Source organism: Lissotriton helveticus, chromosome 11 (assembly GCF_964261635.1).
Source record: "Lissotriton helveticus chromosome 11, aLisHel1.1, whole genome shotgun sequence".
In the NCBI taxonomy this organism is placed as follows: Eukaryota; Metazoa; Chordata; class Amphibia; order Caudata; family Salamandridae; genus Lissotriton; species Lissotriton helveticus.
Genome location: NC_136072.1, coordinates 52470480 through 52485616, shown reverse-complemented (window position 1 = coordinate 52485616; position 15137 = coordinate 52470480). Strand labels below are relative to the sequence as shown.

Genomic DNA, 15137 nt, shown 5'->3' with positions numbered 1-15137 from the left:
AGATTAGGTTATTACCCATCCACACTGGGTACCACCTGCATCACTGTAGTTTAGATTTGACTGGGGTCGGGGGGAGTTTCTTTGTTTGAACAATGACACCCTAGCCAGCTCTGAAGGCCGCCCCATACCCCGTGCAGGAAAGTGCCTTGTTAGTAACATGGTCCAGCAGGGCCTGCGCTTGTTATGTGGATTTTTAGAGCATGGCTAATCCCCCGTGAGGGTATCCAGGCACTGAGTAGGGCAGGGCTGAGAGGGGAGTAGGGGATCATACCTGTTTCCTCTGGAAGAGCCATGTTTTGAGGTTCCTTTGGAAGTCCGTGAGGGAGGGAAGGTTCTGAGGTGCTGCGGGAGACCGTTCCAGGTCTTGGGTGCGAGGTATGAGAAGGAGCGCCCTCCGCTTCGGGTCTTCTTGATGAGAGGGAGGTGTGCTTGTGCCTGAGACACAGATCGCAGGTGTCCAGGGCCGGACTGGCCGTTGTGGCCACCGGGCTTTTCCCCGGTGGGCCGCGAGGGTGGGGACCGGTTTTGGCCCCCTGGAGGGCCGTTTTTGTTACAGGGACGTTTTTGCAGCATAGCTGCAATATCGGTCCTGTAACAAAATCAGCCGAAACCAGCCCTGGCAAAGAGCTCTGCCGTCCCCCCCAACTCCTCGGGGGGGATGGCCGAGCACTTTGCCAGGCCTGATTTTGGGTCCCAGTCCAGCCCTGCCGGTGTCTGGTTGGTTGGTAGAAGTTGCGGCAGTGGTTGAGGTAAGCCAGACCGGTGTTGTGGAGAGCTTTGTAGGCGGTGGTGAGAAGCTTGACCTTACATCTTTCCTGGACTGGGAGCCAGGGGAGATTGTGGAGGTGTGGAGAGATGTGGTTATTTCGCAGAAAGTTCAGGATGAGTCTGGCTGCGGCATTCTGGGTGGTTTTGAGTCCGCGTAGGACATGGGCTGGGGTTCAGATGTAGAGGGCGCTTCGGTAATCAAGTCTACTTGTGATAAGAACCTGGATCTGATGTTCAGTGGAATCCACTTGAAAATCTTGCATAGCATTCGCACCGTATGAAAACATGAAGAGGTGACACCATTGATCTGTCTGCTCATGGAGAGGTGGTCATCCAGGATGACCTCGAGGTTCTTGGCATGGTCCTCAGGGGTGGGAGGAGGGGAAGGTTTGGAGGGCCACCAAGAGGCATCCCAGGGGGAGTAGTTGTTGCTGAAGATTAGGACTTCGGTTTTGTCTGTGTTGAGCTGGAGATAGTTGGTTTCATCCAAGTAGAGACGCGTCTCATGCAGTTGGCAAAGTTTGTTTTGGCGGTGCTGGTTGAGTCAGTAAGTGAGAGGATGAGCTGTGTGCCATTGACATAGGATACTATGCTGATGCTGTGGGTCTGACAATGTCCGTGAGGGGAGTCATATAGGCGTTGAAGAGTGTTGAGCGATGGTCCTTGAGTGACTCAGCAGATGAGTTTCTTGGCTTATGAGGTGTAGAGGGAAGTTTGACTTGTTGAGTTCTGTCCATGAGGAAGGTGGATATCCACTTGAGGGGCGGTCCCCAAATCCTCAAGTGCTGAAGCGTTCTGATGAGTGAATTGCTGGAGACTGAATCGAAAGCTGTGGAGAGGTTGAGGAGGATGAGTGCTGCCATTTCTCCTCAGTCGAGGATGCTTCTGATGTCATCGGTGGCCCGCATGAGGGCTGATTCTGTGCTGTGGTCAGTGCAAAACCCAGATTGATAGCTGTGTGGGAGTTGATTGAGTTCTTGGGTGTTGACGGCTTTCTCCATGACTTTATCTGGAAAAGGCAGGAGCGAGATGGGTCTGTGGGTATTGAGCGTGTTGGGGTCTGCTGTTGGTTTCTTCAATAGGGGGCGCTGACTTCTGCATTTTAACAGCAAGACGGAAAGGTGTCAGTGGTTATGGAGGTGTTGATTATAGCAGTGAGCACGGGGGAGATGATGGTTCTTCCAAGATTGTATATGAAGTGGGAGCATAGGCATCTGGTAGATCCTGGGTGGATGGTATTCATCAGGGCACTGGAGTCTTCATTTGAGATGAGCTACCAGTTGCTTAACTGCTATTTGGTGATGAGGGAGGTGTCCTGCTGGGAGTATGTATATGCTGTGGGTTGAATGTGTTATTGATCTTGATGATCTTCTGCTCAAAGAAGGTTGAAAGTTTGTTGCAGAGTGCTTGTGATGGGACAATGTCGTTGTTGGCAACTTCTGGGTTGAAGATGGTGAAGAGTTTTTTGCTGTTCTTTGGGCTGGTTTTGAGCCAGACAATTAGTGACTTTTTCTTTCCATCTCGAAGGTTGTAGGTGGTAGAGGTTGAGGGTGGCTTTGTATGTGGTTCTTGAGATGGTGTTTTTATAGACTCCATTTTCTCTCAAGTTGTTTAAGGGAGTGCTTGGACTCACTGAGGTTGTTTGTGTACCAGATGGATCGTTTGTTGTTTTTGGAGGTCTTGTTTCTGGTGGGAGCTGTGCAGCCAGTGCAGTCAGTGAGCCATTTATTGAAGAGCTTGGTGTCAACATCGAGGTCCCTGGTGTGGTTGGGCGTTCCTGTAGGGTCTTGGACCAATTTTCTTTGGGTTTTGCAGGTGGGGTGGCTTGGTGGACTGGTATCTTGAAATGTATAATGCAGTGGTCAGACCTTGTGAGCGGGATCATGTGGGTGGTGATCCTGTTGGAGGAGAAAATAGGGTTGAGGGTGTGGCCTGCTGTGTGGGCTGAACTTTGGACAAGCTGGGTGAATCCAATGTTGCTGAGGTTGTCAAGGAGGACAGTGGAGTTGGGGTGTGTGGTGCCTTCCAGGTGTAAATTGAGGTCCAGAGGAGAATGTAGTTGGTTTATCTGATGGAGAGGGGAGCAATGAAATCTGCAATGTAGTTGCAGAAATCCGCCCGGGGATGGTAGGCAAAGTTTCCCTTCAGGGTGTCATTGTAGGTCGTTCGTATTTTGAAGTGGAGGGGTTCCTTGAAGTTGGTGTCCAAGTCTGTAGAGGTACTCCACCTGGTTTTTGGGTTCAGTCCTGGTGGATGAAGTTGTAGGTGGGCCGGATCGCTGCAGCGATGTCTGGGTTGAAGGCTGGGTTGAGCCAGGTTTCGGTCAGGAAGAGAAAGTCGTTGTGTTGCTATTGAAGAGGTCCCAGATGTCGAAGGAGAGTTTCCCAAGGGATCAAACATTGAGGAGCCTGCCGGACAGTTAGTGTGGGGTTGTGGTGGTGCCAGCATCAGTTGTATGGAGGTAGTGGTGTCTTCTGAGGTGTCGCAGGTGAAATCGCGATGGGTGCAGGAGAAAGGTTCTACCGTGGTGCTGGGGGATGCATGGCAGCAGCGTATTTGCTGGTGTGTGTTGTTCAGGTCGCGGAGGAGTAGTGGCGGCTTTCGTTGGCTCTGGTGGAGGTTGTGCTGTTGCGTTAGATGGTCGTGGGGTTTCTGGCTCTGGAAGCTATCCAGGTACAGGTGGGTGCAGATGGGTTTGCCTATAGGTCGCCAGCAAGGCAGTCACACTGTGGCCTGCATTAAAAAGGTGGGTTTTTGCTGCCAAGAAGAACAGTGAGCCGGAAAATCCCGGCGGGAAACCCCGGGTTGCTGTGGTGTCACTTGGTCAAAAGCTGGCAACTGGATCAGGCCAGAACAAGCAGGAACTGGAGGCCTAGGCAAGGGGCAGGTCCACACCTGCCTACCATAATACTCAGTGGGACAGGTCCATACCAAATAATTCCAATACATGCATCCTTCAGTCACGGCTTCCTTGACCGTGGCAGTTAGACTGGAATTCAGGAATTTTCTTAAGGAATGACTTGAGTTATGCTCAGTTTATGCTCCTTACTTTGTGTGCACAGGTCTGATTAAACCTTCCATGCCAAGCATGCCCTTGCTAATAGGAGATGTCACACTTTATTCCCTGTGGACTTGTTGAATCTTGCCTACCAGTGTAGCTTTCCCTGTCAGATGTCACACGCTATTCCATCAGGTCTGGTTAAACCTTGAAAAGTTAGAGGATTTTGTAAATTGAACCATCAGACAATCTTGCTGGGGTACAAGAAGTGTGAAAGGAATGGATGCACGATGTACTTTTTTTCTAGCATGAACTGTACAAATAGCAGCCTAGCAGTTACAAAAGCACAAACTTAGCACATTTTTCTTCTGTAATTTTAGTGTATTATGAAAACAAGGATTTTAATAGGATAAAAACAATTCAAGACACTTTACTTGTTGATGTGCAAATGCTAAATATATGCTGAAACCGAATTTCAGCACATTATTGTTTGTATGCTACATAGTTTTATCAGTAAAACTGCATGCCATTGCTAATTGTGTTGTGTTGGTATTTCAGTGGAAAATGTGCTCTCTGTCAATATATATGACACCCTTCCCATCCTCCTGCTGAATGGGCGGGGCTAATTTTCTCACCACCCCTGTGACTTCAGAGATGTATCATTGATAACGGCACCCCGTCTGAAAATTGTTCCAACACCGCTGGCACAAATGTGAAGGAACTGCATGTTGGAAACACAACATAGGAGGCCCAAGGGAGATTTAAAGACCAGCAGGTCTTGACTCCCCAGTTTACCATTTTACCACACAAATAAACACCTGGGTCTGAGTATGAAAAAGAAATGAATAAAAGAAACAAAGTCAATCTGACTGGGATGTGATATTCCTTTGTAAGGACGATTTCCCTCACCCACCTTAGGTGGCATGCTTCATCAGGAACCTCCTCGCATCGTGATACCTAGTCACGGTACGGGCTACAACTCTTATAGTAATGTGCGGATGTGAGCCTGCATTATCCGAACAATCTCGGACTGTCCTTTTCTTTATGGGAGTCTGTATCATGCGTATCTGTTCACAACAGTCCCTGCTACTTAGTCTCCGGCACCGATACTGGCATCAGCAGCCGGGACCTCGGGAAACAAAATTAGGTTTCTAGTGGGACTATCGTCTTAACCAAAGTGGGACTACAGGCGGTTCCCCTCCCGGGACCCAATACACTGCCATATACTCCAATTTAGTGTAACGATAGAGGGGTCATGAGTATCGACTCCCTACACCTTCTTTTCCAACACACCTTAGCGCTTCTGTTGTGATTTTATTTTTCATTCGGCGTGATTTTGCCACTCTCCTTTTGCACATGGTCCTGACAAAAGCCCATCACCATTTTCTTTTGGGCTGAAACCTGTAGACCTACTCTGGCAACTGCAAGTCAAACTACTTCACTAGTTGTCCCCTTTTTGGATTTTAACATATCCTGAGCCGCCACAAATAAATATATCCGGCAAGGATTCCCAGAGGTATTTTAACCTGCACCATATCACATCACACTCTGACACTACACCAGCTCCACTGTAATCAGGAGTCGTAGCACAACCGGGTGGCACTCGGCCACCCGGTTGGGACCCCAATGATGAAGCATGGCACCAACTAGGTTGGTGTGTGAGGGGTCTTTTATAAACACCTAATGGTTTTTTGCCACTGCAATTACCTATAGTGAGTCCAATAACTTTTGGGTACATCCACATTGTTTACATAGTCTGTATCACCCCCATTTCCAGCCCGGGAGAAATGCAGGGATTGGTCCTCTGCACAGCAAGTCACTGGGCAGCATCCCATTGATGGAGGCAGTTACCCTGCTTAGGGCACCCTTTAACTAATCTCTGCAACCCTGTGCTTTCTGAGATGTGTTGTTTGAAGTCGAGTTGCAGACTGAACCTGAATCCCAGTTCACCAGTCTCAAATGGTGAACCACCAGGTCTCACTGCTGCCTGTCAATTGCAAATGCTGGCATCATCTGGCTAGGTTTGACAAATGTGCATATAATATTGGGTACACCTGGGGGGATACTCTTGGGTACTAGCGCAAGATCAGCACCTGGATTCCCCCATCTCAAAATTACTATGGGTAAATAGAACTTTAAATTCCTTAAATCACCTCTGCATCCACGTGGACATAATTGAGTAATTATTTGGGGGATGACGTATCTGATCTCGCTTCCTGGAGGAAACTTTTGCTGGAGGGGGAGATATATATATATAGATATAGATAGATATCTCAATCTCATATGTTGGTATCTTTTTGTGAATGGACGACTAAGAGACAGTGTGGAAGGGATGCTGGTTGGAATTCAGACACTCAGTAGTCCATTTCATGTGTGGGTAGTTTCTAGATTGCGTGCAGGTTGGGAATTAAATTTGATAAAGGGATTGAAATACTTTTTTGGAGGGGGAGTTTTATATAGCGCAAATTATACCCGAAGGTATCAGAGCTCTTTACATGAGCACAAGTTGCGTAACAGATGACAATTCATTTTTTTTGTTTTTTTGTTAGGCACGGGGAGATTGAGTAATTTGCCTAGAATCACAGGATGTTGAGCTTCTCTGCCGAGACTCAAACCCCGTTCTCCAGCTTCGAGGTGGACTGCCCTAGCCCTTAGGCAACATTCTCTCCCCAATATTTAATTTGTGCTGAGACGTTTCAAGGCATGGCCAAAGAGGGTAATTGCCCAAGGCCACCATAGTCCAAGGGCCCTCCTGGGAAAGTGAACTTTCTATCTCACATCTGTCTATTTCTCCATCTCTGCCTTTAATGTATTATTCAAAAATTTTTGGCATCATGTGGCTTAAACTTTCAGAAAAATGTGTAATAAAATACAATGCTGTTCTGAACAGTGGCCCCTACAGTTGTCTTGCTTGGGCCCCTCAAAATCCTTAAGATGATGCTGAATCTGTGGTTGTGCTCTGTGTCGATCTAGGTGATATACTGAATTAATCTTAGATTTTTATAGCTGCCCACCTGGAATATTTTAAGATTGCCTCATTTAGGGCCATATGTATCAAAAAGTCATTTTGCAATTCTCAAGTAGCGATTTTTTGCGAATCGCAATTTGAGAATTGCAAAATGCTATGTATGTAGGATTTGCAATAAATTTTGCGAATCCTACATATTCCTTAATTGTGAATCTCAAATAGCGATTTGCAATTAAGGAATACCTCCCCATTCATTCCTATGGGCCTAGAGGCCCATAGGAATGAATGGGAAGACATTCTCAATTTCTGATTAGCAATTAGCGAATCGCAAATTGAGAATGCAATTTCAAGGGTGCAAGGGGGTCAAAAGGACACCCTGTTGCACCCCTGAAATAAGCATGGGTGCACATGTGGCACACATACATGCCCTAAGGGCATGTATGTGCGTCACATGGCACTTTGAAAAATGCAAAAAAAGGAATTTTTCAAAGAAATCGCAAATTACCATCAACTTAAAGTTGGTGGTAATTTGCGATTCCTTAAGGTGAAATTGTACTTTTTTGGTGCTTCTTACATTGCATTTAATTAATCGCAAAATTTGCGATTCCTTAAATGCAATTGCAAAATAAGGAATCACAAATTTTGCGATTCATTATTTTGCACGCAGATGTGCTTCATACATACCATTTAGCAAAAATGCGATTGCAAACGCCGAAATTCGCAGAATTTCGGCGTTTGCGATCGCATTTGTGCTTGATACATAAGGCCCTCTGTTCCTCTATATTGAATAACTTATGTTTCAAGAATCCTTTTGACAAATTTGTTCTCCTTTCTCTCTAGAACTGGTGCATCAAGAGAAGGTCTCAATCCATCTACTTGCAAGTCCTGACAGACAAGCATGCGCCTGAGCACTACAGGTAAAAAAAACAAAAAAAGCTTTCCAGAACATTTAGTAGGTGCTTGGGGAATCACTCAGTTCCATTTCGTGGGTCCATTATCTCAGTCCATCTATTTTCATGAGCGTCTCTAAGAAAACAGCAGTCAAATGCATCCTTTCAAATGGCAACACTTCCAGAATGCCTGTCACCATACTGTCATGTTATTTAAATGTATATAGCGCAAAATGAATCACCCCCGAGAGGGTCTCTCGGCGCTATAGCAGATTAACAGGAAGGAGGGATATGGAAGGATCAGAAGAGCCAGGTTTAAAAAAGTTTTTGGAGTAGTGTTAAATCAGAGCAGGACTGTATGGTTACAGGTAGTCTGCTCCAGTGCTGGGGAGCTGAGTATGAGATTTTCCCCCATATCTGTCCATATGTATGTGACGAGGGCGTAGCCAAGATTGCCCAATGGACCGTAGGCTGCGGAAGCTGGTAGATAGGGCTGCAGCTTGTTTTGTAGGTAAGGAGGCCATTTCCAGATAGCATCTTGTGCACTAGGCAGAGGAGTTTGAAGAGGGCATGCTGTTTTATTGGTAGACAATGCAGAGATTTGAGTGTAGGTTCAGAGGGCGGGCGGGCTAGAAGGTTGCATGGCGAGATGCACCATTCTGCACCACTTGAAGTGGTAGCTAGGAGAGCTTCATTTGCTGCTACCATGAGAGTATTGCCATAGTCTAAGCGGCTTACAATGACTGCACTTTAGTGCGTCAACCAGTAAAAAACTGATGAAAGGACGGATTGAAGTAATCCTGGACAGCAATGGGGATGTCTCTGGATTCGAAGGCGCGTACAAGGTGAAATACTAAGAGCAGAACTAAATACTAGAGGGAAAGGGGAATAGGAGAGAGAGAGGGAGCGGAGACAGTCACTACTTCATCAGGAGCAACTCTCTGCGATCAGACCCTCGTAACAGCGGTTTCTTTTTTCAGGAGGGCGTTTTCAGGCCAGCAAGAATGCACTAGGTATAAATAGAACACATATATATTTAGTTTCATTAAGAAAAATCAGTACATTGTGTGATCTGACAGTACAGGATTTACAGCCTATAAAGCTTCAAAATGGCCGCTAGGAAACTAAACTAGGACGGGTGGAAGCCGGTTCAGCAGTTGACAAAATCCAGGGCAACTGCAATCCTGGTAACAATGGGTAATGGAAAACAAGAACAAGTGAAACCGCAAAGCCAAATCGCAATCCATAATCGAGTCAAAGACAGACAGTAAGTCAGGAAACTGAGGGAAATGATCAAGGAAAAAATAACAATGGCGAGGGATGAAAGTATGGTAGTCGAACCTGTACAGCCAGTGCTAATGCCAATGCAATGCAGAAAGCTGTCAGGTACCTTTGTAAGGAAGGCTAGCCTCTTAAGTAGTACCACTGCCAGCAGTGGCTCAGAAGTCCTATCCCCTTGACCTTGTCCTGGCTCCTAAGCCTCCACAGGCCAGTTTGCCATACTCCAATAGGAATGTGTGTAACAGTTCTCTTGTGCCTTTACCCTTATGCAGACCCAGATATATATGCACCATGCATACTCTTGGATTCCAAGATTGCTCAGACCTTTTAGCGCAAGATCGACCCGAGTGTATCAGTGCCCTTTCATGACCACCAGTTGCATTACAGACAGACACATTCATTTAGCTAGACACGGGGAGATAAAGGACCAGCTGTATCAACTTTGTATTTTGCGAGTCCTTAATAGTGAATTTTACCGATTCGCTGTTATGGACTCGCAAAATGCAATGTATGTAGGTTTCTCAAATAAAATTGCGATTCCTACGCATTCCTTATTTGTGACTCGCAAATTGCAAGTCGCAAATAAGGAATGGCTTCCCATTCATTTCTATGGGCCTTTAATTTAATTTGCTGTTCCTTAAAGCCAGGTCCCAATATTTTTTTGCTTCCAGCATTGCATTTAAGGAATCGCAAAATTGCGATTCCCTAAATGCATTCTCAAAATAGGTAATCGCAAAAATTGCGATTCCCTATTTTGTAAATGTCTTTTGATATGATACAACCCAAAAGGCTTTTTACCTTTCGCAAATGGGCTAATTCTGAGAATTGGCCAGTTTGTGAACGATAAAACGCTTGATATATCTGGCCCTAAGTGATTTGCTCAGAAACACAAGAAGTTGAGCGTCAACTGCCGAGACTCATACCCAGTTCCCCAGCTTCGAGGTCGATAGCTCTAGCCTTTAGCCGATAGCCCCGGGAGTGGCTAGAGGTTCACACTTGGATGTCAGCCACAGTGATATGTGTAGCAAAAGGCTGGCCAAGGGTCTCAGCCATGCTGATTAAGATTCTCTTACCTGCCCCATCTCCTTCCTCAGACGGTCCAAGGTCCCTTCCTTGTGACATCTCTCTGCCTCAAAGAGGACCCTCTGAAGTGTGCCGGAGACCCTGGCGCTCGCTTCCTCCAGTGTGTCCCGCCGAGCTTACAGGAAAGCAGCCATACGCAAATCTGTCTGGGTGGATTCCTCTACTTCCTCATGTTCGCCGTTCAGCCTTGGGGCTCCCAAATGGAACCCAGAGTCTGCCATACGTTGTACCAGACACCCAGCACATCTACAGTGACACATGCAATGTGCAGCACTACACCAAACTGGTGAAGGCCAAGGGTGAGTTAATCCCACAGAAGCAGAACTTTACATGAGTGAGCCTGTAGGCACTCTAGCGACCCTACTGTAAAGGCAGTAGCCTTTCACCACTATGAGGGTAGCACTTTGGGCGCCCGTTCCGGACCAACAAGACCACAATCCGTGAGGCAGGCCTACAGTGGGGCACACACGCATGATCCATGTTCACCTATGACTACAACAAAAAAATCATCATTACGGATCCAGACATCATTATAGTTTGGACAGGGGTGCACGTCCATTACCATGCGGAGGACTTTCAGTCCCTACAGTGTAGGGATCCTGGGCTCGGAGCCTGGTAGTCCAGGGTCACAGTGTGGTGGCACTGAGTGCCAATGCAATGCCAGGCTCATATGCCATAATGGGTTTGATATTCGTGGCATATCAAGTGCATGGATTAAATAATCTGACAAACGTGTGATGCTTCTTTGTAGTTTTGAGGCCCAAAATAGCCCAGTCTATGTCTCATGCACCGTAATGGAAGCATGCCAGGTCGAGTGTTACACCCATTAGCCAGAAGCATGTGGTGAGAGAAGCCACTTATTTAGAAAAGTAATAACACTAGCCCTGGCATCCTGCTAAAGCTGACTGTACCCAGATCTAAAATACAATAGTTCTGTCCATCACCTGCATGTTTAAATACAGTAATACAGAATTGCACTCCTTGGAGTATTTCAACAAATATCACGATAGACACCGTAAACCAGCCATTCAGACCCTCCCCCACACTGGAGGTATAATGCCATCTTAACACACATGGAAATTCCCATGATATCACAGGTGCTGTATTTCAGTTCAGTACACTCCTGCGGAGCCATACCTTTTGCAGGATACGTGCAGATCAGTGCTTAATTTGAGCCGGTGGTTTCCGGTGCTCAGCACCGGCACTTGATCATCAACACAGGCGATTTTCATGAGCACCAGTTAGGGACACATACATTGATGGTAGGCACGGGGAGATTAAGTGGTTTACCCAGAATCACAGGCTGTTGAGCCGACGCTGAGACTGAAACCTGGTTCCCCTGCTCCGAAGTCAGCAGCTCTGGCCATTACGCCACATCCTCTCCCGGCTTTCATGGTTAGTATTTTTTTCGTTTTAGGCGGCACTAACTGGAGAAATGGGCTGGTGCAAGCTGCCTCCTGATGAGAGCCCTGGCACTTATTCTTTTACAAATTAACCTCTGGAGTAGATCACAAGTATGCCAGGTTACACCATTGTAAAGACTGTGTGTAACTACTCCCTAGAAAACAATGTGGAAATGCAATGTTTTTATTTCCCTCTTTCACATGACCTAACTCATAACAGTGTGTTTTTTATGTGCATGGGCACATGCATAGTTTGTTTCACACATGCATAACCTCTTTTCTGAACACACAGTTGCTTTCAAATGCACACAGCCTTTTTCGTGATCATGCAGTCTCTCTGATAGGCACACAGATAATTAGGGTAGGGTGAAATTTAAATCACGCCAGCGAAATTTGCTTAATTTTGGAGAATTTCGCTTTACACTTGTTACGCCAAATTACAGAAATCACGCCACTTTGTATAATTGCCCGCCATTCACACCAAAATGTTACAGTGAATGTGCCATTTGTGGTAAAAAATTAACCATGAATGCTCTGGAATAGCAGAATGTGAGTGGCGATTGTTTTGTTTTTTTGCTTTTTTTTTTAGCAAAATATGTCCATGTTTCAGGAAATTATGCAAATGCATATTTTGGGTTAAAAAATTTAACCAAATTATGGATTTGCATTTCACTTAGTTGTGCTTTTGTGTAATTACACAAAAGCAAATGATGCAAATTTCATACACCCCCTAGCAATAGTTGATGGCAGGTGGCAGTGGTTAATTTGAGCCGGGGGTTTCCGATGCTCGACACCGGTACTTAATTATCAACACAGCACTTGTGACAGTCTGCCACATGGTGGCGCTGCCCATCTAATTTAGAAATTAGAAGCACAACGGTTGTTTATGAATACAATATACATTAAAAATAAATAATACCATACACACCAGATAATACTTTAGCTTTGGAGACCTGGAATAATCTGAACTGTTGCACGTGCAGGCGAGAGAGATGGATAGTAGTTGTTTTGGTAACGCCATTGGCAGCGATGACGGGGGCAATGGGTGGTGCAAGCTGCAGTAGCCTCCTGGTCAGGGCCCTGGCTCTTATTATTTTACAAATTAAGCACTGGCTGGTAGAGAATAACATGAGAAAAGGGGGTTTGTCTTGAAATCTAAGGTTGACGGTCCCATTGGGCCATTTCTAATGGGCCATTTCTAATGTGTATTTGCATTTGGCTGCTTGATTAAGGACACATTGACCCCTCAATAACCATCTCGTCCTCTTCTTCACACAGGGTCATCGGCAGCGTCTCACAGTTCGAAGAGTTTGGAAGGGTCTTTCATTGCCCGAAGCAGTCCCCAATGAACCCTGTTCACAAGTGCTCCGTGTGGTGACCGCGTGCCTCCCAGAAGCCTCATGCGAGCAATGAGGTCTTCACTTGTGTGTCTTTGGCCTTCATTGTGTGGACCTGCTCCGGGACATAGCAGCATTCATGCGAGACTCCTCCAGCACTGGGAAGTGAAAGGACCACAGGCCACCACTAGCCTTGCTGTATCCTGTCCTGTGGTCTTGGACAGATGGTGCAGTTAATGAACTTTTACGCGTACTCTGAGTAGACACCAACACCTGCCGAAGAGAGGTGACCATCATGAGACTCGTAGAAGGCATCAGCCGAAGTTGGGACTTGAGATGTTATCTTTATTAATGACATCAAAAAGCCAAGAGTTATCCCACCACTGCCCAAGTATCAGAGGACATTGTCCTTTTTATATTCAGTTTCCATAAAATGCCATAAAAGGACATGACATGGTATACTGCCTGCTCCAGCTTAGCAAAAACATGCCCTGAAGCCGACCAAAAGAATGTCAGAACCTGGCCGAAACGTGTACATAGCACTGAAGATGGGAATAGCTGCCTTCTGAGATCTGAATGTTTCTTTACTAAGTGCATACTCAACACACCCTGGAGCATTTGCTGTCCTTGGCGAGTGAAGGCAGACATCTATGGGACTCTGGAAATGACGCTCAAGCCGCATTTTTGAGCGCGAGGTCTTGTGAAAAGTGGGACTAGGTGGCCTTCATCCTGGAAACCTCGGAGGACTGCAAGATATTCTGCCAATCCTCTTCTGAAGGAAGATCCATTTTCCAGAGTAAGAGAAAGTGTCATGATCTCCCTGACTTCTCAAGCTCAGTGCCAGGCACACCATCTTGAGCAATAACTTGGAGAACGGGCAAGGTGGATATCCGGCACTCAATTCCTTTATTGATGCAGGGCATGGGCGAAGGATCTCAGAGCCTAAGAGAACCCAAGAGTTTGTCTGGGATCTATGGAAGGCTAGAAAAAGATGCAATAGGCCATATCAGAGGTATCAATCTGCCTTTTGTGGGGCAGCCTTTGGTGGAGAGTCAAGCGCGGCCAAACCCTGAAAACAGGACCTTGATTGCCTTAAGGGGAAACTAGTTGAAGTTGCTTCATTGTACTATAGGGCTCTGCTGTAACGCTTACTCAAGCTGATGTGGCATGTAATATAAGGCACCCTCACACTGGTCATCAAAGGAGACTGGTGCTTTCCTGCTGGAGGGCCCTAGCAGTCCGCGTCCTGTATACTGGACTTGGTGGGGCCGAAGCAAAATATTGGCGTAGACCGCTATTCCCAGAATCATACTGCATTCCCGCTGCGAGAGACGTTCTTGGAAGGGTCTAAACAAAAATATAGGGTCATGGGTTTGTACTTTCAAAACGAATAATTAGGAAACACAGGGGCATATTAGCAAGGGCGATATTTTTATCGCCCTATCCACAAGCTGTCACTAACAGCAGTTAGCGACAGCTTTTAGGCGATAGCGACCGGTTTGGGGTCAGCGATATTTATTGCTAATGACATGCAAAGTGGGTGTACCCAAACTGTTAGCGACTGAAAGGAGTTGCTAACACAGCTATCGCCTATTAGCAAACACAGGCTTAGTGATAAAAAAAAGTCGCGCTAAGCACGATTATCGCTAGAATCTAACGCCTGCTAATAGGATGACTTACCTGTGTATTCAATGGTAGGTGGATTGTCAGGTTAAGCCCCCATTTGGCTTTAATGCGTGAATATCGCTGGATTTCCGGCGATTTTCACGCATTTCGCCGCTATTGCTGGATATTTTAGCACAATGGAGAAAAACGTTGCTAATAGCATGTTTTCTTCGCTAACATATCCTGCAATAGGCAGCGATAAAAAAATAATCGAATAACGTTTTGCGATAAATATTGCTATTCCTTGCTAATATGCCCCAAAGTTATGCACGAGTTCACGGCAATAGTAGGGTCCTTTACCATGTAGGAGCCACAGACTACCATAGACAGGCTCCCTAAAAGGGCCATGTCAGATAAGGATTTTAGAGTAACTCCTGATAGTGATGTAAGAGCCTAGGGGGCAGATTTACAAGGAATTGACGCATCTGCATCGATGCGTCAGTTTTCTTGCACCAGCATCAAATGTCTTTGCGCCACCATGGATGCGCTGCATTTACAATACAGTGCTCCATGGCGCAAGGATTAACAGATGTGTCAAATTCGGAAGCATCTGTTGACCCAACAGTCACGCATTGCTGGAGTCGTGTAGCAAGCACGACGCAACTCCAGCAATGTATTTTGAGGCCTACACTTACTGTACTGCATCACTCCCTACGCCTGCTTCAAGCAGGTGTAAAGTTTGAACACAGCAACGTCCTAAAAGTGGCGCAGTGAAATCTTGTAGATTTCACTGCATCACTTTTA

The 15137-nt window shown here is 46.2% G+C and overlaps 1 protein-coding gene across 1 annotated transcript in view; it reads left to right on the top strand.

Annotated features, from left to right (window-relative positions):
• Window positions 1-14183, top strand: part of ECEL1 (endothelin converting enzyme like 1) — a 270327-nt gene extending 256144 nt beyond the window's left edge. The window contains exons 16-17 of the mRNA XM_078665391.1: window positions 7575-7651; window positions 12670-14183. Of these exons, the coding sequence (XP_078521517.1) occupies window positions 7575-7651; window positions 12670-12769 (177 nt within the window). The 3' untranslated portion in view covers window positions 12770-14183. The remainder of the gene's footprint in view (window positions 1-7574; window positions 7652-12669) is intronic.
• The last annotated feature ends 954 nt before the right edge of the window (window positions 14184-15137 follow it).